The sequence below is a fragment of the Monopterus albus genome, unplaced genomic scaffold (genome assembly GCF_001952655.1).
Source record: "Monopterus albus unplaced genomic scaffold, M_albus_1.0 scaffold43.1, whole genome shotgun sequence".
NCBI classification, from domain to species: domain Eukaryota; kingdom Metazoa; phylum Chordata; class Actinopteri; order Synbranchiformes; family Synbranchidae; genus Monopterus; species Monopterus albus.
Window position 1 is genome coordinate 861,933 of NW_018127923.1, and position 24,036 is coordinate 885,968.

Consider the following 24,036-nt stretch of genomic DNA (forward strand, 5'->3'; position numbering starts at 1 on the left):
GTAGTGATCCTAACTGACCTAAGAGAGGGAATATTTATAGGATTAAACATTTTTAGTGTATTATAAGCTAAGGTGTATGTAATCTTCTGACTTCAACTGTACATGCAAATAACCCTGAGAGCCCTGTGGATTTCACATACTGGATATACCTGTGAGTAAATTACACTATATAAGTACTGTTGGTTACAGGATCAGAGACTTTCTATCTTTGTCATCACAATTTTGGAATGGAGTTCATAACTTGTAGGAGAATAAAATACAAGGAAAGAATCTTTCCTTTCATATACAGTATTTCTATGTCATGACATCAATGACTTAAGTCAGTTAGGTTTCCATCCTGCTCTTTGAAGAGGATGAGAGGAGCTGGTTTGATTGGACAGAACTAAAACCAGCCCTGACTCCACCTGCTCACCATGTGGTCCAACCTCTAATAAGGTATTCCACCTCTCTTGCACCTGCTAATGCCTGACTGCACCTAAAATGTAACCGTCGGTGGTCAAACAATGTTGGACAGACCCATATGGAGCTTTTGCCTGAAGTTCAGCTTTGCCTTATTTCAGGAAAATAGAGCTGCTTGAGGTTGACATTTATTGTTCAAAATGAAATGTCTTACTGGATGGATGCCCAAGAGATTTGGTATAGGTAATAATATTCCTAACTGAACTGTAATAACTTAAACATCTTCAAATCTCAAATAATACATACTGTAGTTCATTTGCTTCCACACCCCTTCAACAAAAAACTGCTATTATGTAAATCTGCCATGCACATCTCTTAACATTCTTGTTCATAACAGTACACACATACTCACAACAGCACTTTTGATATCAGCTAGTGAAGTTCTTACTTTGATACCACCTGCTAGCCAATTTCCCTTTTCTTTTTGTTTTTTTTTTTTTTGGTACTGCAGCCTCACAGAACGGATAGCATGGTTGTAGACTCATCCAGTGATATTAATTGGTTAAATCTGCCTTGCTTGGTTTTGGTGCAGTGCATTTGGATTTGGATGGCAGAAGAAGCTGAAGAAGACTCAGGACACTTGAGTTTCCCAATTTACTTAACAAGCTCAAGTGAACATAGGCCATATTGTAGCATCATAAAATGGTCCAATCTTCACAAAGAATCAGTTGGGTTTGTCTTAATATTTATAGTATCAAGAGAACTCCGTGGTTTCCATATGCTAACATTAACCTATCCTAGTTATCTTTAATGGTGTGTCTAAATTTGTACAGCACCTTATACAGAGGCAAAAATGCAGACGTTCTGGCTACATGGATCATTACACAACATAAGAGCAAGGTCATGTATGATATGCACATACATTTACCTGTAAACAAATATCTCACGTGTCTCAGCTATTCCTGGTGTATGACCAAGTCATGACCAGCTGCTGTTGCAGACATACAAACATTGCAATCCAGAACTCATATTAAATAGACTGTAGCTATAACATATAACATTAACAATCAACATAAAATGACTAACATTCCTGATGTTTCAAAACAAGAGGAGTAATTTCAGTGCCTATTTGGGTGAAGGAGGTACTGTATCATTAAGATGAATCCTGTAGTGGTTTGGCCTCATGGCACTATTAGCAAAGATGCTTACAGTTAACCGGCACAAGCCCAACAATAAACAGTTTCTAATTTTGTTACTTTGATTTACTTGCTTGCTGTTACCCCTCTTGTACTTATCTATTTCCATATTTACACTCTACTTTATATAGCAACAGTAGCTAATGAACTTAAACTCTTTTTACCTATATATAGAAAAAAACATATTTGCTTGATTTGAAAACTGCATGCATGACAAGTGTAGGAGTCATTTTTTCTCCTAATGTCAAATGTTTTCATGCTAATTTGTGGCAAGACAAGAACCTAACGTGAACTGAGTTGTAATGTGGCAAGATCCTGCACCACCTTCACCTCACTTTGGAAGAACTGGCTCAGAGATCGAGAGACAAACACACTGAAGTCCAATAAGGCAGCTCAAAGAGGACAAAGGGGACCTTAAAACATAACAGAAAGAGGGAAAAGTCACTAGAGATTAAGAAAGAAGAGAGGAGAACTGCTATTTAAACCACCTCCCCATGGAACTAAGACAAATTGGGCTACATGCTCGTCTCGGTGGCCCCCAAGTCCCTATCGCTCTCCAAGGAGGAAGCCAGCATCTCCCAAGCATTAAAGTGGAAAAAACCAATGCCGCTGCAAGAATTTAATGAGGAGGGTTCTGCACTGTTCTCCACTCAGTGTGTGATACAACACTTCTTGGCATATACCGATTCTCTCTTGTTTATTCACTGCCTTTATTCCCACTGCCTACACAGGAGGAATGAAGTGAATATCCAAGCTTGAAACCAGCCCAGGTCCATTCAGTTCTGTATGAGAATGCAAAAATGCCTCGCTTTCCTCATTACATCTATTATTAGGTTGTTACTGAAATGTGATTTAAATTGATAATACTCCTACATTTTGGAAATCTTTATTTACTTTAAACAGAGCTGGATAAGACTATGACTAATGACTAAATGTGTACAACAGAGAAACAGATCCAGGGTGTGCTAGGAAAAAGACTAGAAGCAGGGGAAACTGCCAGCCAAGCTCAATCAAACATCAGAAAACCCCCACTTTCAAATGAGGGTTGCCCTTAATGGTTATTATGTTTTTGAGTAATGATTTTATATTTAAACTAGACAGCACTCAGAATGTAACCGCCACCATGGGGCAAGTTCATTTTCCCATAATGCCATAAGAGTAATACTCCCATGATATTTTGAACATCATAGTATTATTTCTTGACCAAGAAAACCTATTGCTGGCATTTGGAATGATGTTGATATCATTATTAGTTTGAAAGTTATTTAAAAAAAACAATAAACATGACAGATGTTTGTCCTTTGTTTAGGGGTAAAACAGAAACTTCAGTAAGTGGACATAGAAATGGTGAGGACATCACATTTCTGCAAGTTTGTATTTTGCTTATTCAACAGCTGTTTGATAAACTGCTCGTACAGTCTCTGTTACTGGCTGATTGTTGCACTGTGGAGTGAGCCTTCACGTTCTCTGCTCAGCTGTGAATGTGTGTGAGAGGAGCCCAGCCCCTCCCTCCTCTAAACAGAGACCAACACAGTGCAAAATACAATGGAAAAGCAAAGTAAAATGGTCTGTGTCAACCTGTGAAGTTATACCAGGTGATGGTTAAAGGAATCATGGGGTGTACCACTCGTTAGGTTCCAACAGCAGAAACAGAGGTGTCCTCGCCAACAGGCTACTGTGCTCTGAACAAAATGTCACTGCCTGCAAATAGAGATGGCTTGGACAGATAATGAACAGATTACTGAGCACATATTCTCAATTTAAGTGGTTATTTTGTTGCCTGAAAAAGTATCACAGATCTGCACCAGCATCTAATCAACTATGCTGTGGGCCATACCCTACCGCTTCAAAAAATGTCATCTAAATCCATTTATTACTTCTTCAGTTATGCTGCTAAAAACAAATGCCAGCAAAGACATAAGCCCCTTGGCAAAGGTAAACATGAGAAAAGTAGTTGAAAATGTCCATCACCCATGTAGTGCCACATTGTTGTACAGTGCTGTAAAGGGTGTGGGAGGAGCAGAGTTGGTGCCAGGAGAGAGTAAGGGGGTACAGTTTTTCACAGGGGGCAATATGATCTGACAATACTAATGAATCTTGCAATATTTCCAAATAAATACACTTAGTGCATGCCTACTTTTATGCAATGAAACAAAGATATTACAGTATCAAAAAACACAATATTACTCACAGGCAACTGCCACTTAAATACAAACTCTTACTCTGGCTGCAGCACCGCAAAGTAGAACGGTTTCTCAGCATGCCCCATCACACAGACTACTGAAAGAAATACAAAAGTCATCCAAAGGTACACAGACCACTGGATGAATGCATCCACACAGCTACTGGTACAAGACAGGCTATAAAATATGTAGATGGTCTGTGTATTTTTGGCATTTCAAGTTTCCTTTTAAAACCAGAAATGAAAACTGAAAAAGAAAATATCTGATTTTTTTTTTTAATACAAAGATCATAAAACGAAGTTTTTTTTTTAATTCTGTAGTCACAAAAAGAGTGCTAAAATTAGACTTGATTTCAATAAAAGTGCAACAAGTCAAAAACAAAAAACAATTGCATTTTTCTTCAATGAAACCAGAAGTACATCAGTAGTTTGTGGCAATCAACACCATATTGTGCGTGCGTGCCATCAACACACTTGGCATGGAAAGGTGTTGTGTACAAATATGGGTTTACAATCCACTGGTGGATGATGGTGGTTGTGGAGCAGAGGGGCACGCCTGTCTGGCAGGGGAAGCCTGGTCCCCTGGGTCCCCCCATGGCTCCAACACTGGGAAAGAGCATGTAGTTACCGTTAGTTGTCTGTCTAGATGGTGTCATGGATGGCAGGTGTGTTGGTGCACAATGCTTTGTTTTGTTTTTGTTGTTAATTTAAAGGGTTGCTTTAGTGATTGGATTTCTTACACTACTGTATTTCCCACTTTTCTCGCTCCATCTGTAATTGTATTGGACATTCTGGTAAAATGTGCCATCACCTTTTGGCATACAGTGACACACAGCAGGAGAGGGAAATGCTGATGCACTTGTGTGACTTGGAAAGCAAGGTCTTTGTACTCCACTACTAGGAATGACAAAGGGTGAATGCATCTGTTTTTGCACAAATAGTGACTGTTGTAAGGATGTGACAGGGCTCCAACAGTATTGTTCACCAATATTGGTATCTTTTTTCATCAACTACAAATGCTTCTACTACCCCTTTGAGTTTCTATCCTTTATACTGGTTATACTGGTGGTTGTTGACATTTCATTGCAGGCCAGTGTGCAGGAGGCACAAAACAAGCTCACCAATCAGATACTGTGTAGAGCAAACACACCCAGACTCCTTATTTTATTGACCTTGGTGACCTTAACTAAGGTGACTTAAGTTATCACCTACCCAAATATAAACAATTCATTAAATGTCCAACCAGAATGGAGAATACCTTGAACCACTGTTACACAACTGTAAGCAATGCCTATCACGCTGTCCCTGGTACTGCATTGGGACACTCTGACCATGTCATGGTCCACATGATTCCTGTATACAGACGGAAACTAAAGCTCTCTAAACCTGTTCATAAGACATCAAAGATGTGGAACAGTGAAGCTGTGGAAGAGCTGCATGAGTACTTGGACCGTATTCAGTGGGATGTTTTTAGTGTTGCTACCAACACTCTGGATGAGACTGACATCCTACATCAGTTTCTGTGAGGACTGCTGTATGCCAACATGCACCAGGGTGAGTTACAACAATGACAAATCCTGGTTCACAGCTAAATTCAAGCTACATCTACATGAATTCAGGTACAGTGCAACCATAAATTTTATTTTATTTTTTCCTGTTTTGGCTGTTCGTCCAGACTAAAACAGCATTTTTCCTCCCCTAAAATGGAGCTTTTCCCAATCAGCCTCCAGAGGGCATAAATCTGACACCACTGGCTTGCCAGCGTAGTGGAATTGGAAGGATATTAAACAATATAATGCAACAGTCAAAAAAGGGAAAATTGCGGTAATGTTGAAGGAATATATATTGTTAACATGCACATAGTTGTCCTATGCAGATTCTCAGTCATAAACGTCATAGTAAGCTGAAAAAACTTGAAAATCAACTGGACTAGGTTTTTAGGTTGAAGACGTTTCAACCTCTCATCCAAGAGGTTTTATCAAGTTGACCCCAGTTAGACTTTAGCTCTGCATTCAACACTATCGTCCTGGCCCTGCTGCTGGACAAGGGTATACTGTCTGTCAGGAAGCAGCGTGTACAGTAAAGCTGAAGCATCCCACTCCCCCTTACCATCAGCACCAGTTCATCACAAGGTTGTGTTTTTTCTCCTCTGATTCTCTCCCTTTATAAAAACAGTTGCACCTCCAGTCATCAGTTTGTTAAGCTCCTGAAATTTGCAGATGATACTACTCTGATCAGGCTCATCTTCAGATGTAATGAATCTGCCTATAAGTCGGAGTGGGTGCAGACAAAACAACTTGGAGCTCAATGTCATAAAAACAATGGAGTAGCTAGTGGATTTTAGGGAGAATCATACCCAACCCACCCCCATAACCCTGTGTGGTTCCCCAGTTAGTACTGTGGAGTTTTTCTGCTTCCTGGGCACCATTATCGTCCAAGACCTTAAGTAGGAGATAAACATCAGCTCCCTAATAAAAAAGGTAAAGCAGGAGATGTTCTTCCTGCAGCAGCTGAAGAAATTCAACCTGCCACAACTAGCGATGGTACGTCATGTCTCTACAAATGTGTTTCCTCAGTTCCTCTCTACTCTCATTTTTTCCGCTTAAATAAATATGATATTATCATTTCATGAAGAAAAATGGCCACCACTGGCTTAGACACAGAGACTGAGAGTAAACCAAACTTGTGGCCAAGTACAGCCGGTGTAGTTTTACTCTTTTACTCTGAGGGTTAAATGGTGAGATCTGGCTGGTGGAACAAACTGCAATGAAACAGCAACACAACCAATTACCAATCATACTATTATTATTAAACACTGAGGTAGCAGTGGTGACTGTTGTTGACTCATTTTATGTGAATAACAGAGTTTTTAAAAAGGTGTTTAAAAGGAAGTAAAAAAATATTAAATACTTCAGATAGTTCAGTGCATTTAGCAGCAGTAACTGTGCAGACAACAGAGGATTCGGGACCACAGCTCCCAGTGAGTCCAGTACAAACCCTGAAGCATGTTAATGTCACCAGAGGTGGAAGAGAACAGCCTCTGTAATAGTTATTGTGATATATGAAATATGTTAAATATAAGGAAAAAAATAAAAATAGTAAAAGGACTAACATAAAAAAAGAAAATGAAAAAAAATGCAAAACAAGATAGAAAAAGTGCAGAAAGGAAAAAGTAAAAGAGGAAGAACAAATTAAATTTGTTTAAAGAGTAGACAGTATGTAATACAAAGAAAGAATGAACAAGAAATGAAAAAGAAATGTGGGAAGAGGAAGAAAAGAAGAATGAGAGGAGCAGAACGGAAGGAAGGAAATATGAGGATAAGGATAATGTGGCATTGAATGAAACACTTACTGAACTGTTAAGTAAAGCATGAGGAGTGTTGTCTATCTGACGCATCAAATATCATAGTAAGATGGTGACATGTATTTCACCCTTCTAGGGGAGAAAGCAGCTACTTCCATTTGTACTGTCAGCAGGGATGACTGATGGAAGTCGAGTGAAGTGCATTTCACCATTCAAAATGAGAAAGTGCTCTGGGAAATGGCAGGAACACCCACCTTTCAGTGGTGTATCGGAGAGCTGTCACAGGATAAGAGTGAATGGCCACCTATCACGCCTGACAAAAGAACACAAAGTGTCTGAAAGTCCTGACATGTGCCAAGGTGGTGGCAGAGGGGGAGGAGGCCCTGTGGCCAGAAGAACTACCACCTGGCAACCAGCAGCCACCTACCTGTCAGGAATATCCCATTAAATTGCATCTTACACCTTCCAAAATAACTGGCAGTGTCACAAGTTTCAAACTAGGGGGCAGGAGAAGCACAAGGTTTTTCTTTGGATTTCATCGTGTCCGTGTGGTTTCCCATCTCATTTACTTCTCCCCTCACCTTCCAGTGTTTGTTTGGTGTCACTGTCGGTTAGGCTCATCAGCCTCCATAGCAGCCGACAGCCTGTCACTCTAAGCTCCTTTTAACACTTAGCTGCCCTGCACAGTGACACAGAAGCTCCCTGGTATCACGTTTAGCTAAATGAAAAAAAGAGCTCTATAAGCTTCGGAATGCTAACATTGATCCAAGTCTGCAGGATATATATGTATATGTTTTCAATGGTATTTTTCATATCAGTAAAGGCAGTAAAGTGTCATATGCTGAGTTATTCAGTTTTTTCTTCTCGCATGTGCAGATTTGGCACTTAAAGTGTCACATTCTGCCATGATAATGGGCCACATTTACCATGACTGTTCTTCATTTATACTGCAGCATCTCATCTCATTTTCTATACCACTTAGTTCCAAACAGGGTCACGGGGAGGCTGGAGCCAATCCCAGCCGGCATTGGGCAAAAGGCGGGGTATACCCTGGACAGGTCTACTGCAGCATGGCCTATGTTACATTCTTTATGTAGTACCCAGCTTATGCATAGCTTCTCACAGGTACTGGACCACTGGACCTGCTGAGGTGCTGCAGGTTGACTGGTTGCAGCTAGCCTTAATATTAATCAGTGTCCATGTCTGTCTGAATAATGCCAACCATTTCATTATGCTTACATGTTCAGATTTCATATACCTTTTGAAACATCATGCAGTTATTACATTATTTTCATTGTTAAATGCAGGTTGTCAGCTCTCACACTTTTTGGCCCATGACACACCAGTCTGATGGTTGGCCATTGCCCTGGTTTTTGCATTGTGGTCGACACCCCTGGCACTAGTTAGACCTTGTCGACGGCTTTTCAGCCAATTCAGTATGTTGAATCAGCGGTGGACCCCAAGTGAGAAAGACCACTCTCATATTTTTGGTTAGAATTAGCTATAAACCATTTGTGGTGAGTGAAAACTGCTTTGTTTACAGTTTGTACATCTGTACATTCTTTTTTGAATGACAAATACAAATACTGCCACCTACTGGTAGGGAAGTTATTCCTTTCACACAGGTTCAGAGCATATGTGCTGGTCAGCCATTAGCTGCATTCTGTGCAGAGTGTTCAAGTGCCAGTTTTTGGCCCGGATAAAGGAAACATGAGGTGATACAACAGTTGAACTTTGCTGTTGCTAGTTCTTTGATGTCAGCTTGGTGTGTCTCTGCCCTTTGGACTCTCTGATGCCCTCCAAATAAGTCTCACACTAAATAATAGGAACATTTATCTGTTGTAGCACACTGTACATGGTGGTTGCTATTTCACTAACTTGTGGTTCTGTGTTAACCACATTTAATAGATTACTGACTAAATATTTGGTGTGACATATAGTCAGTTCACAGGCTTCAGTTTTCTTCACTGTATCAACAAACAGAAAAGTACTGTAGAGTGGTAGAGGGAGCGACTGGACCAACTGGTGGCAGAAAGGAGAACTACATGTTGAATTTTATGAGACTGGAACAGGGTTGTAAAACACTGCATTACTGGTGAAATGACCCTGTGAGGGCGCTGCAAACACACTGCAATGAAACGGTAGGACATTTGAATTGTAGCTTTAAGAAAAAAGCTAATAAAACAGATTTCTGAGCAGCTGTTTAAAGCTGCATTAACTAACTTCTCTCATCTAATTTTCGACCATTGAGGGTGAAGTGAGAGTATAAAGAAACTCAAGCAGCATCCCCTTCTCTTCTCCCTCTGCTCCTCTTTGCCCCTCCTATCCTGTCTGTGAAACTAAGTGATATGTGGACACAACAGTCAGAGACAGTTGTGGCAGTCAAATAGCGCAGCAGTAATAACCATCTCCAGCACTAATGTATATGGTTTTCGGTGGCATTGCAGTCACACAATGTCAAATAAAGAGGTTTACATTTTAGCAATATGCATATGTATGTCTAACATTTATTGTAGTGGATGTATCTGCAGTAACACAAGCAAATTATACAGGGGAATGTTTTTTTCCAGTAATACTGATACAGTACTAATGTTCAGGCCACTATTGCATCATGTTCTGTGTCACATACTTGACACATAACCATGAGTTGTATTTGAAACTTAATTTAAAATTTAATGTTACGCTTTGACAGTTAAACAACCCTCCCCCATTTTTCTAGTTGTGTTGATGGCATAAACTTTAACTTCTCACTAAAATGCTACATGGACTGCTGTGTTATGTCATCAACTGGACCCAAACCGAACAAAAATTTGCAAAATGATTTCATTTGCTAATCCAGGAACATGCACTGGTTTCTGCTAATTGGACAACTAAACACTAATGTTGAGGTCAGTTGGAATGACTGCAACCAGAATAATTCAATATAAGGGTACAACTGAAAAGCTAACATTAGCCTGCTAATGATGCTGGCATATACACATTAGCCAGCTACAGTACTTACGCATCTAAAAGGAAGAAGGCCATATCAAATTTTAGTCCTTTGCATGCTTTTAGTGCTCTCCCTCTCTCACATGCCAAACTGGTGTTTTATCTCGTTCTTGGTAGCACTCTTTCTGTGCTACAGAACGTGGCCTCCTGGGTCTAACAGGTCGTCTCCCATCTGGGTTGTACCTGCACAAGGAGACTCCACAGTCCCTCCTTGAAATGGGCCATTCTGCTTTGAAAAGTGCATCTTCCATGTGCAGACATTCATTATCATACCGGTCCCTAAGACATTAGACACATCTACTCTGAATGACTTCAGGCCAGTGGTGTTCACACCAGTCGCCATGAAGTGCTGGTCCTCACACATGTTAACCACATGGTCCTGGACACTGTAGACCCCCTCCAGTTTGCCTACCTCCCCAACAGATCAGTGGACAATGTGACGGCTCTGGCTTTATTCCATACCCTGAAACACCTGGACAACAGCAATGGTAGGATGCTCTTCCTGGATTACAGTTCTACATTCAACACCATTCGCCCATGAATGGGAGGGAGGGTGCCTGCTGAGCTCACAATCAGCACAGGCTCACCACAAGGCTGCTGTCTCAGCCCCAAACTCTTCACCCTGTACACCCACGACTGTGTCTCCAACCATGACAACACCATCATCATTAAATATGCTGATGACACCACCATTCTAGGCCTCATCAAGGGGGGAGACGAGTCGGGTTACAGAAGCTTGGTGAACAACAGTCTCGTTTATGGAGAGGAGAATGACCTCATCCTCAACATAAACAAGACAAAAGAAATAATAGTAGACTTCATGAAGGACCCCTTCCCTCTGCTGCCTCTGACCATCAAAGGGACTGAGGTGGAGAGGGCTGACAGCCACAAGTTTCTGGGCCTGCAGGTGACATCTGACCTGAGCTGGTCACTGAACACAACTGCCACAGTGAAGAAAGCCCAGCAGCGGCTATACAGCGGCTCAGAAAAGCTGGGCTAAATCGCTGCCCTCTCACCCAGGCTTATAGAGATTGTAGAGAGCATACTCACTACTGGCATAACCAAATCACCTGGCACCACAACACAGGCAGAGAGGAAGGCTCTTCAAAGGGTCATAAATACTGCAGAGAGGATAATTGGGACTGAACTGCTTGCTATGGACACACTATACACACAGCACTATTGTAAAAAGACAGAGAACATACTGAGGGATCCACGCCACCTAGCTCACACTCTGCTCGGTCACAAAAACTGCACCTACAGCCTCAGGCACAGCAGGGTGGACAGTATCATCACACACAGAACAAGACTGCTTTTCCCTGCTATAGTGAGACTGATGGGAAATACGAAAATGTGAGAAATGTGAGAATATACATGTGCAATAACCCTTCACTACCTCACCAAGCGTAATGTCATATCCAACTCCACCATATGAATTACTAAGTGTGATGTTTGAAGTTCACCCTGGGAAATACTATTCCCCTATTTTTGTGTATTGTGTTTTAATACTTTGTTGCCTTATGTAACTTTCTATTTTAAGACTAAGTGTTCTTTCTGGCTTTTGACTCCTTACCTGACTCCAAAGGAGAGCTGCACAATAATTTCTACAAACCCGATTCCAAAAAAGTTGGGACACTGTACAAAATGTGAATAAAAACAGAATGCAATGATGTGGAAGGCTGAAATTCCAGTATTTTATTCAAAATAGAATATAGATAACATATCAAATGTTGAAAGTGAGACATTTTGAAATGTCATGACAAATATTGGCTCATCTTGGATTTCATGGGAGCTACACATTGCAAAAACATTGGGACAGGTAGCAATAAGAGGCCGGAAAAGTTAAATGTACATATAAGGAACAGCTGGAGGACCAATTTGCATCTTATCAGGTCAATTGGCAACATGATTGGGTATAAAAAGAGCCTCTCAGAGTGGCAGTGTCTCTCAGAAGTCAAGATGGGCAGGGGATCACCAATTACCCCCAATGCTGCGGCGAAAAATAGTGGAGCAATATCAGCAAGCAGTTTCTCAGAGAAGAATTGCAAAGAGTGTGAAGTTATCATCATCTACAGTGTATAATATCATCCAAAGATTCAGAGAATCTGGCACAATCTCCGTGCATAAGGGTCAAGGCCGGAAAACCATACTGGATGCCCGTGATCTTTGGGCCCTTAGACGACACTGCATCACATACAGGAATGCTACTGTAATGGAAATCACAACACGGGCTCAGGAATACTTCCAGAAAACATTGTCGGTGAACACAATCCGCCGTGCCATTCACCGTTGCCGGCTAAAACTCTATAGGTCGAAAAAGAAGCCATATCTAAACATGATCCAGAAGCGCAGGCGTTTTCTCTGGGCCAAGGCTCATTTAAAATGGACTGTGGCAAAGTGGAAAACTGTTCTGTGGTCAGACGAATCGAGATTTGAAGTTCTTTTTGGAAAACTGGGACGCCATGTCATCCGGACTAAAGAGGACAAGGACAACCCAAGTTGTTATCAGCGCTCGGTTCAGAAGCCTGCATCTCTGATGGTATGGGGTTGCATGAGTGCGTGTGGCATGGTCAGCTTACACATCTGGAAAGACAACATCAATGCTGAACGATATGTCCAAGTTCTAGAACAACATATGGTCCCATCCAGACGTCGTCTCTTTCAGGGAAGACCTTGCATCTTCCAACAGGACAATGCCAGACGGCATACTGCGTCAATTACAACATCATGGCTGCGTAGAAGAAGGATCTGGGTACTGAAATGGCCAGCCTGCAGTCCAGATCTGTCACCCATAGAAAACATTTGGCGCATCATAAAGAGGAAGATGCGACAAAGAAGACCTAAAACAGTTGAACAACTGGAAGCCTGTATTAGACAAGAATGGGACAACATTCCTATTCCTAAACTTGAGCAACTTGTCTCCTCAGTCCCCAGACGTTTGCAGACTGTGATAAAAAAAAGAGGGGATTCCACACAGTGGTGAACATGGCCTTGTCCCAACTTTTTTGAGATGTGTTGATGCCATGAAATTTAAAATCACCTTATTTTTCCCTTAAAATGATGCATTTTCTCAGTTTGAACATTTGATGTCATCTATGTTATATTCTGAATAAAATATTGAAATTTGAAACTTCCATATCATTGCATTCTGTTTTTATTCACATTTTGTACAGTGTCCCAACTTTTTTGGAATCGGGTTTGTAACATCAGACTAGTGTGTGAAACAGAAACAATAGGAAGGGCCAGGGGCTGATGAATGTGCACACTTTGTGATGATGATGATGGTGGCCATATCCTGGTTCTCTTCCTGTCAGCGGGAGTTAACACACCCTCACACACATGCGCATTAACCTCTGAGGAAGAACCATGATGGAAAAACACAGGGGAACAATCAGCGAGCTCTGCCCTGGAAGAGCTACCCATCCCTGTGCAACAAAACAGTGCCTGGGTGGAGGCCTGGAAGGTGTGGCGTGAGGAAGTGGAAGGCTTGAAAGGGAGTGTGCTCCCACTGAAGGATCCTTTCAGCTGCAGCCAGGGAGATCCTTCTACGGTCAAACATATGGATACACACATGTACACACTGATCTACTCCCTCAGCTTCCTTTTTCACACACGGACGGGCCAATATCAATACGCCCACATTGTGTTTGATCTGCGTTAGGTCCACAAGAAGAGCTGTGGAAGCTTGGAGCCCTCCATCTTTCAGAGGAATCAGCTTTGAATTTGTCAGCAGAAACAGTGCAGTCACGCCTCATAAAGAACTGCTCCCTTAGCTCCAGCACTGCAGAAACCACCGAGCTGATTTGTTATGTTCCACTTCAGCTTTTGAATTAAAAATACATTGTGTGACTTGGAGAAGTTGCTCTTCAATAGAAGTGTAACATGCCATTCAACATTAGTATTTTTGAATTAATTAGCAGATCTCATGCATGAGACATCAGGGCAACATTAAAATGACCATTCATTAGTTAAAAGCACCCAGAGTCACTCTCACAGGTAGTCAAGCTGATGCTTGACCTTATTTCGTTCTATGTCAACAAATGCCACTGTAGATTACAGCTACATGACATTTACAGGCACATTGGAGTGGATGACAGCAAAAAATGTAGGTGTTTTTGGAATATCATTCCAAACTGTCCACAGGGTAGTTTCTTAGAAAAATCCCACCATATGGTTCTGGTTTTGTCTTCTGGGAAGTAGCTGAAAAAATGTGGCGTTCACTTTTCCTGACTGCTGGACTGCCTCAAATGCCAAAAGAAAAGAATGTCTCTCTGCTCAAACTCTGCCATGAAGTTGTCAGTCACGGCTTCATGGTTACTGGTTGGTCACGAAGGTTGGGCACCGGAGCACAGATGTAAGGCCGTGTGACTGTAATGATTAAAAACAGGTGGAGGGTGAAAAGGACCAGGATTCAGTACTTCAACATATACACTACACACTACTTGTTATATAAATATAAAGACAGAGGTAACAATAAAATGGTTCATATAAAATAGAGGTTAAATCATTTATTAATAATGGAGTTAATGGAGAACCATTTTGCCAATCTTTTTAACTTAGAAAGAATAATATGCAAGTTATTACATGGGGAAAGTGGGCAGGGTGAGAGATGGTGAGGCCAGCTGTTTCCCTGTTTCTAATCTTCATACTAAGCTTCATATTTACAGATGTGAGCATGGTATTGATCATCTCAACTATCTCACCAAATGTTGAACTTCTTTTCTAAACGTGTGTTCAGAGTGAAGTTAATTTTTCCCTGCATCATTTGCTGGAATTTGGCTGATAGACTGTTTTTAAAAACAATGACCACAGAAATAAAGAAAGAAACACAAGGCCCGAAGAGAGCAGAGCAGGGTGGGGTGGTTTAGTACAGTAGGGAGACAACAGTTCTAGACATTTTTTTTCCTTGATTTATCCAAATTTGTGCTAAATCTTAGTTAATGCACCTCTAGATTATATTTGATACTGAGCTAGATTTTTCCAAGAGCCTTAGTGAGACTTGGTGTATGAATAAAATGTCTGCTTCAGAAACATGATGGTGATAATGGCAAGCAGAACATTTGACAACTATTATGAAACCTTGCCAGAGGCAAACAAGACAAGATTGAGAAAAGTAGGAAGAGATGGGAGGAGGAGGTCTGATGATGCTGTTGAAAAGAAGCATCATCAGACCTCACTGAGTTAAAATTTGGGAAGCATCTTCCAGAAAATGATAAGGGAACATCCTTGCCTCTACTCCAACGAATACACCACAACACTTGATTAAAACAATTATGTGGAACAATGGAGAGAGGGAGAAAAAGGAAAAAGGTAAAGCCTGTTAGTGGTTGAAGACTAAACCTTATTTTGAGCACCCCTATAAAGTCCCTTTCAGACATGCACTCCTTTCCATTAATCTGATGACATCTGAACATGTTGGCTTCATGTTTGAATGACCACCCTGGTCACTTTTCAGTAAAGGTTATGATAGCTAACTTACCTTGTAGCATTTAAATATCACTACAACACAGAATAAGTCTGAACCGTATGCAGTTGCTTTAACGGATAGGCCTGCACAAGATTACAACAATCCCGAGCATATGGCAAATATCGAGCCAATATCAAAATCAGGGCTCTCTCTGTCATTGTTGTGGGCATGTCTGAATGAAGCCGTGAGTAACATTAAGGTAAAAGTGATCTATGTTTGAATGACAGAAATCCATTACTTTAATAGATAGATGAAGACACTAATGTTATGTATCCCGTGACTGAGAAGGGCCTAAGTGTGAGAGCACTGGCGCTAAGCAAGTGAAGGCAAGACAGCTCCCTCTTTCCCCGTATTCTCTGTTTTCAGCTATACGGAGGGGCCATAAGCTCATGAGGTGAAAAGAAAAAACTAATGAAAAACAGATTAAAACCTAACAGGCACGCTCAGCTGAGCAGAAATGCTGATCGAAAAACAAAATGAGAAGCTGCACCATACTCCACTCAACTCATTGGATTCTTGAGATATCATTAGCACCTCTTAATATCATCGTCACTATCTTATCATTATCAGACCTGTTTAACTTTAGTTTTCCCCTTTGTGCAGCATAAGAGCATCATTTCCTGCAAAAAAAAAAAAAATCAATAACACAATAGAAAGGATGTTTTTTCCTCTTTGCCCATTTACGTGGCTCTGGATCCCCTGTCCCTCTCTCTCAAGCAGCCATCTCCTAATGACAAAGTGACTGTTAACAAAGTGGTATCCTACATGGATAACTGCCTGACACTACTCCTGTCACTTCTTCTGCATCCTATACACCTATATACACACACACACACACACACACACACAACACAGTATCTTTTAATCAATCTATTAAGGAAAGCAAGGCTGGCGTTGACAGGCTCAGTGTGATAAAGTGACCTGTAAGCTGATGTGCTAGCATTTTTCTGGCCACAGCAGAGGCCAGATTATAGCTTAGTGAGCACTAAGATGACGACAATGATAATATTGGCAACTGAGGGCCATGAAGCATAACTGATCCCTTGCTTAAATGTCAACCTTCCCCCTTTATCGGTGCAACAAAAAGGTGCAGAGAAAAGGTTTGTAACACACAGGCCTTCTTAGAACCCATTTGTCTCATTATTCCCTGGATTTAAAAGAAGTACAAAAGTTGCACATGTATGCGCATACACACTGTCACAGCAAAAGAAAGGTAAAGTTAAAAAAAAGTAAGGAAAGAGACAGAGATAGATGGAAGAAAGGGTGTATGTGTGTAGGGTGAGAAGATGTGCTAGCTCAGGCACTTGTGAAATTACAATGACAGTTCTGTTTTCCTCCCAGGGGCGACAGGGCCCATTCATTTTTTGCAGCAGAAAGCGACAGATTGAAGGCCAAACATCTCTTTCTTTCCCTGTCTCTTCTGTCTTCTTCCTTTTCTTTCTTTCTCCCTTTGTATTGTCTGTTTGGTTAACCCAGGGCTGAAGTGCGGTGCAGTAACAGGGGTGTAATGTCTCAACACTGACACAGCACACCACAGACAGAAAAGGAAAAGTGATGCCTTATGTCAGCTAGCAGACACCCCATGGTGATGTTCAGTGCTTTCCATTCCCAAAAAACAGATGCTTGCATGACTGCAAACCGGCCATTATGTGAGCGACCGCGGGCATGTTGTCAGCAGTCAGGTCACTCATGCAGACACAACAGGACGGCACAAACTTCCTGTATTTCCAACAACACTTGGCTTAATCATTGTGGGTGTTGCTCTACAGCATGGCATGACATTATTAATGTTGACTCCAGAGTAAACAGTCCACTCTGATCTTTGAAAGTTCAGGATAATGCACTTACTCATACTCTTCCAGCACTGCTGGCTGGATCTGAGGTTGTAATTGCAGGCATCATAACCTCCCAGCTGAGGAAATCACAGAGTCACTACAAAGATGAGATGTATGCTTTATGAATAAGCAGACATATATTATAAATAATGTGAGTTAAACTGCTGCTGGCTTTTTTCCCAGTGGGTATCTTTATGTCAGTCTTGAATTGATTGAAAGTCTTCTTCATGTTTTTTCAGGCTGGTCAAATTAACAAAACAGACATAGTACAATTCTTAAAAATCATAGGATATTATTGAAAAGGCTACATGCACACATTTATCACAAGACAGGAGAATGACACATATATGAGACAAATAAGAGAGGTGAACAGAATACTAAGACCCATCTCTTTATTGCTGCTCTTTATATCAAAGCTTTCAGTGAACCTTAACTGAAATGCCATCTCAGTCATCTACGTCTTACACTGTTTTGCCCAATATTGTTTCTGTGATTCTTGAATGCAATGTTATGTCATCTTATTTATTATACTAAATCTTTTTTTTTTCAATATTTTCCTTTTTTTACCTAGTACAGTGATTTCTTTTCTCTATTATTCCTGAAATAAGCTGATTTGTAGCAGAAACTGGTTGAATTAACTGCCCCAGTAACTGGATCCATTAATAGAAATAAATTATACAAATGTATATTTTTCACAGACTACAAAATGTATCAGCATACATATGAAAAATAAATGCAGCTGTATCTTTGAACATAATGCAATGAGCATGGATATTTTCAGAATCTTTCCAACTACCTTGTTCGCTTGACGCTGAAGAAGGTTCCTAAAACCAAAAATGCTAAAAATGATCCATAATTGCATACTGCCCACAGCTTACGTACTTTTTTGGAAAGCAGATCTAGCCTTGCCCTTGTGCTTTTCCAACCCAATCTCCCAACTACAAACCTTATTAATAGAAAAGAGAAACAGGCTGGAGGTAAGAAGTGCAGTGCTGAGAGCCTGTGGATGATGATACCCAGCAGGAGAGAACTACACTCATCTCTGTTTCTATATCATCTGCCAGCCATTCAACATGAACCAGCAATCTTGGGCTTGCTCAAAGTTGGTATCATGACAACATGCTCTCAAGCTGAGGGGACGAAGAGAAAGAAGGGTAAAGGTAGAGAAAGAAAAAAGAAGAAGGGTGACAGTTTTGGATTTGCCCTTCAATGTCAATGTCCACTTCCCCAGGCATTCATCATGTCGCTAAAGCGTCACAAACTGGCAAATGAATATCAATCCATCCATCCGTCTGTCCTTTTCCTATGCATAGGGGCGGGAATTTTTTGGCAAACTCACGATTCGATGTCTGTGCTACAGTGTTATAACAAGAAGAAGCCAATGTGATCCAAAACGGGCACAGGTCTGTAGAAACAAGCTTTTATATTATCTCACCAGCTTGGCTGAAGTGCTGCACTGTGTGTTGCTGAGCTGCTCTTGGTTGTTAATATGATTACTGCTCCACTACGTTAATGTCAGTCTGCTGGCTGGGCTATGCAGTATTCATATAATCCTCCACACTTATTTACCTAGTACAGTGATTTCTTTTCTCTATTATTCCTGAAATAAGCTGATTTGTAGCAGAAACTGGTTGAATTAACTGCCCCAGTAACTGGATCCATTAATAGAAATAAATTATACAAATGTATATTTTTCACAGACTACAAAATGTATCAGCATACATATGAAAAATAAATGCAGCTGTATCTTTGAACATAATGCAATGAGCATGGATATTTTCAGAATCTTTCCAACTACCTTGTTCGCTTGACGCTGAAGAAGGTTCCTAAAACCAAAAATGCTAAAAATGATCCATAATTGCATACTGCCCACAGCTTACGTACTTTTTTGGAAAGCAGATCTAGCCTTGCCCTTGTGCTTTTCCAACCCAATCTCCCAACTACAAACCTTATTAATAGAAAAGAGAAACAGGCTGGAGGTAAGAAGTGCAGTGCTGAGAGCCTGTGGATGATGATACCCAGCAGGAGAGAACTACACTCATCTCTGTTTCTATATCATCTGCCAGCCATTCAACATGAACCAGCAATCTTGGGCTTGCTCAAAGTTGGTATCATGACAACATGCTCTCAAGCTGAGGGGACGAAGAGAAAGAAGGGTAAAGGTAGAGAAAGAAAAAAGAAGAAGGGTGACAGTTTTGGATTTGCCCTTCAATGTCAATGTCCACTTCCCCAGGCATTCATCATGTCGCTAAAGCGTCACAAACTGGCAAATGAATATCAATCCATCCATCCGTCTGTCCTTTTCCTATGCATAGGGGCGGGAATTTTTTGGCAAACTCACGATTCGATGTCTGTGCTACAGTGTTATAACAAGAAGAAGCCAATGTGATCCAAAACGGGCACAGGTCTGTAGAAACAAGCTTTTATATTATCTCACCAGCTTGGCTGAAGTGCTGCACTGTGTGTTGCTGAGCTGCTCTTGGTTGTTAATATGATTACTGCTCCACTACGTTAATGTCAGTCTGCTGGCTGGGCTATGCAGTATTCATATAATCCTCCACACTTATTATCCAGTAATTAACACAAACTGAAATGATTTCCTTTTCTGAAGATAAACAAACTTTACAACCGCAGTTGTACAACACTACTCATGTGTGTGCACTGTCCACTGTCTGAGTGCTACACTGGCTTCGAAGTTGAGTTCTACCTTTTTCGTTCTGTCAACATTATTACAAAATTCAAATTTTTGCACTTGCAAATCAATTATGAATCATAAATTATTTGAATAATGATTCTAATATGACTCAATTTTTGTCTCCCATCCCTACCTATGCAAAGCCTATATTTCATTTAAACTGAAGATGTCTTTTAGACTTTAGTATTGATTTGTTATTTTTCAAAAGACAAAGTCACATGCACCTGATTTATTTCACTACTACAACAAACCCATCCCCTTTCCCTGCCTCCTCTCATAGCTAGCAGTTTTTGTTTTTATTTTTATTTTTTTACTTTTTAGTCAGTACAGCCTTGATTTACATTTTTAATTGTTTTTCAAGGTTGATAAAACATGATAACATATGTTCCTGTTGAATGTTACATTTCTTTTCAATAAACACCTAAACTAGACAGTGCACCTGCTAAAGAGCCTTTTATGAATTTGTAACCATTACACATTTACCAAAAAATATTCATGCTTGTTTTAATCTTCGGTAATTGTTCTTGTAACAGCAAGAGGCTTCATTTGACAATTTACCAATACAACAATCTTCATATTTTCACAAACCAAAACAAATAAATTCTGTGGGCCAGCCTTTACATCCATCCATCACTTCCTTCCATCTCTCACAGAAAGTCTTGCCTTTACTCCTCGACTCATTTTCTCTCCAGATGTGATTAGCTGAAATGAGTGATGAAAAATGGAGGGGATGAAGAAGTATGACAGTAACTGTGAATGTCTAACAAGATCCCCATTTCTGAAACTGAAATTCAGTTTATCATACCAGTATAAGAATACTGGTATGAATTTGTTAAAGCAGTTACTGTGTTTACTGGTCAACAGTGCAGCATTATAAAATACTTGACCTCTCACGCTCTCATTCTGTGTGTGTGTGTTTCATGACATCTCTTAAGACTCATATGACATAGGAACTAGGTGAACTGCAGAATAGGCTAATACTGTCTGACTAACTGGATCTGTGAGAACGTGTCATTTTTATAGACAGCTATAGGACTTCAACACAAGCTTGGTGACCTGAACACTAAGCTGGGGGTTTGAGGGCCAATAAGACTCTACAGTGTGACAGAGACTCATTAATGCTCTCCTCAGATTACTGTAAAGATAGAATTATTGAACCTTGTTTAGTTCACCTGAGCACAGATTTGAGGGTAGAACTGAGTATTAAAACATTATTAATATGACACAAAATTAATGGCATCCAGACAGTGTTAGGGATTTTCTCTTGGACTGCATTCTGAATTTGTCATTCAGTTATTTTAAAAGCTGAGTTACATTTTTGAGCTTACGTGACTGCTCTGGCTAAGTGAAACAATCAGTGAATCAGTGAACCTCTGTGTCAACACTCTGTTACAGACACACCACTTGGTTAGCTGCTACATTTTTCTTGTGTTTAGATATCCTCTGAAACCATTATTAGTTACACTTAAGAGAATGTCTTGTGAGGTTGGTATATACGTAAGTATGTATTTGGTCAGGAATATTAGCCATACCCTTTAGTTAACATTATCAAACTTCTATTAAATAATTCTGCTAGTACTGATATAAGATGACAAAATATTCCCAGTAGTTCCCATGTAAAATACTACCACCTATGCAATGGAAATTATTTAACTTAAATTATAGTCACATACTGCACATACTGCACATACTGTAACAAAAAGTGATGATCATGAGAACATTACAACCCCAGAAATAACCTCATAAAGCTCTTGTGGGATTGGACAGCTGGAGAAGTATATGTGGACACTCTCGTCAAGGTCAGATTGGATTTGTTTGATTTACTTATCAATTTTACAACAGATTTTTTTGTATTTACAGTCTGAGGATTAAAAAAACAAAAAGGTGTTGATTCTCTTTAGATACTGCTCTCCAAATATTAAACCATCATGGTTTAATATTTGGAGACACTAGACATTCGACCTCACAAACTGCAATCAAAAGCAGAGGTGGGTATGATTTGGCTATAACTGGAACACAGGATTCCCTCAAAATGAATCTGGGAAATTTTTCACTTCTGTTATATAATAGCTGGAGACTAGCTAGAGAATGTAAGCGTCACAATCCAAATGCCAAGTAGCCAACTCAGTGCATCACAACTATTTTGGGTCTCTACAAAGAGCTTCTTATTTGTGCATCACCTCTGTAGGTTCTACATGACAAACCCCAAAGACAAACATGAGGCTGCCTTCTCCCTCAGCACAGATCCAAGGCTCAGTTGCAATTTTGGGCTGTGTGCCCGAGTGTGTGAAGCGGCTTCACAGCCCTGCTGTGTTGCTTCAGGCAGCGAGATAACGGTTTTGGCGTATGCGCCGCCGGGTGATAAGGCATCACATCTTCCTCGTTTTATCTGCCCATATCCCTAACCCCACTACCAGCCTGCCCTGCCTACTGGTCCTCTAACGGCATTCCATCCCACTGCATCTTTTCTTTCCCAACGTGACTGCCATTTAAAGGGTTAAAAATAAAAAAAGGAACTGACAACCAAATGAAAGACTGAGTACCCCAAGGGGAGGGAAAAATTCGCCACTATAATAAAGTTGTGATTTGAATGAGTATGGAGGAGTTCAAAGCGGTCACACACCTGCATAAAAATCCTTTCACTAACTGGTTTTTGCGTCCACGGCAGTTTCCAGTCGACGTGCCAGTACCGGGGAAGCGTGTCAAGACAACGCAGGAATATTCCCGGCCAGTGACCCGTTGCAAGATTTACTGAGGGGACTTAACTCTGTCAGCTTAATAGAAATAAGACTCATCCTGAGTATACCACAGTGATAATCGCATTCCTTCATAGAGATGTGTATGTATGTATGTATGTATGTATGCGTGTATGAATTAAACTTACCAGGATAACAGTCGGCCCAGAGGAGCACGAAGGCTGGCACAATGAGAGAGACAATCCACCAGCAGCCACAACACGATAACAGTAGCCTCCACATGGTAGGAATAGACACGCAAACATGCAAACAATAAGCAGCAGCAACTGTTGAGTTTCTCCCTTTTGCGGTCAAATCAGCACGCCTTCGCTGCGTAAAAAGCAGCACCGGAGACGCAGCGCAGACGGAGACTGGGCACGGTGGAGGTCGTGGGCGGAAAAATTAGTTATAGGTCCAGTGAAGAGTCATTCCGTCCCAGAATCCGCACAATATTCCAGAATATAAACATAGCATTCAGATACTGGTGGTTATGAAGGAGCGAGAATACGCAGTAAGGGAATAGCGGTTAGAAGAGGCAGCGGCGGTCCACCCAGCGCGCCGTCGCTCCTGCGGCTGCTGAGGCAGCGCTCGTCGTGTACACAGAGAGGGGAGAGTCGGTGTTGGTGGTGGAGAGATGCTGGAAGCTTTCCATTCTTCCATCCATCCAGGAAGTAACGTGTGAGTGTAGCAGGGACTTTAAAAGAGTCTTGAGAGGAGAGAGAGAGAGAGAGAGAGGAGAGAGAGGAGAGAGAGAGAGAGAGAGAGAGTGTGACAGTGAAAGATTGGTCCTAGCGCCGGTGAGAGAACGTACAATCACTCGGTATAATAACATGTACAAGTCCTACAGTGTATTAGGTAATAATAGATCTGTGCTCTCCAGGGGCTTTGTTCATATTAATGATCCAAAAATAGATTCATATTAGACAAAGCATTCCCGTTCCAACAGATGATTTTGAACTAGAAGGAACCCAGTCTGACTGTTTAGTTATTATTTACTAGACAGACAGGGTTAATTATCAGTTAATGCAGCGCATGATATAGTAATTTCGACTTAACCTTCATAACGTTGTGATTATGTAATTAAAAGCAAGTAAAGAACAGAAAAATGCTGAAACATGTCATATTTATAAAGATGATGATGCAGCGCTGGTACAAACCTTTTCACAATCAGAATCAGAATCATCTTAATGGCCAAGTTTGAACATACAAGAAATTTTACTCAAGTGCAGAGGCTC

The 24,036-nt window shown here is 40.8% G+C and overlaps 1 protein-coding gene across 1 annotated transcript in view; it reads right to left on the reverse strand.

Annotated features, from left to right (window-relative positions):
* Positions 1–23,480, reverse strand: part of LOC109960064 (receptor-type tyrosine-protein phosphatase gamma-like) — an 807,477-nt gene extending 783,997 nt beyond the window's left edge. The window contains exon 1 of the mRNA XM_020599907.1: positions 22,951–23,480. Within this exon, the coding sequence (XP_020455563.1) occupies positions 22,951–23,044 (94 nt within the window). The 5' untranslated portion in view covers positions 23,045–23,480. The remainder of the gene's footprint in view (positions 1–22,950) is intronic.
* Between the last annotated feature and the right edge of the window lie 556 nt (positions 23,481–24,036).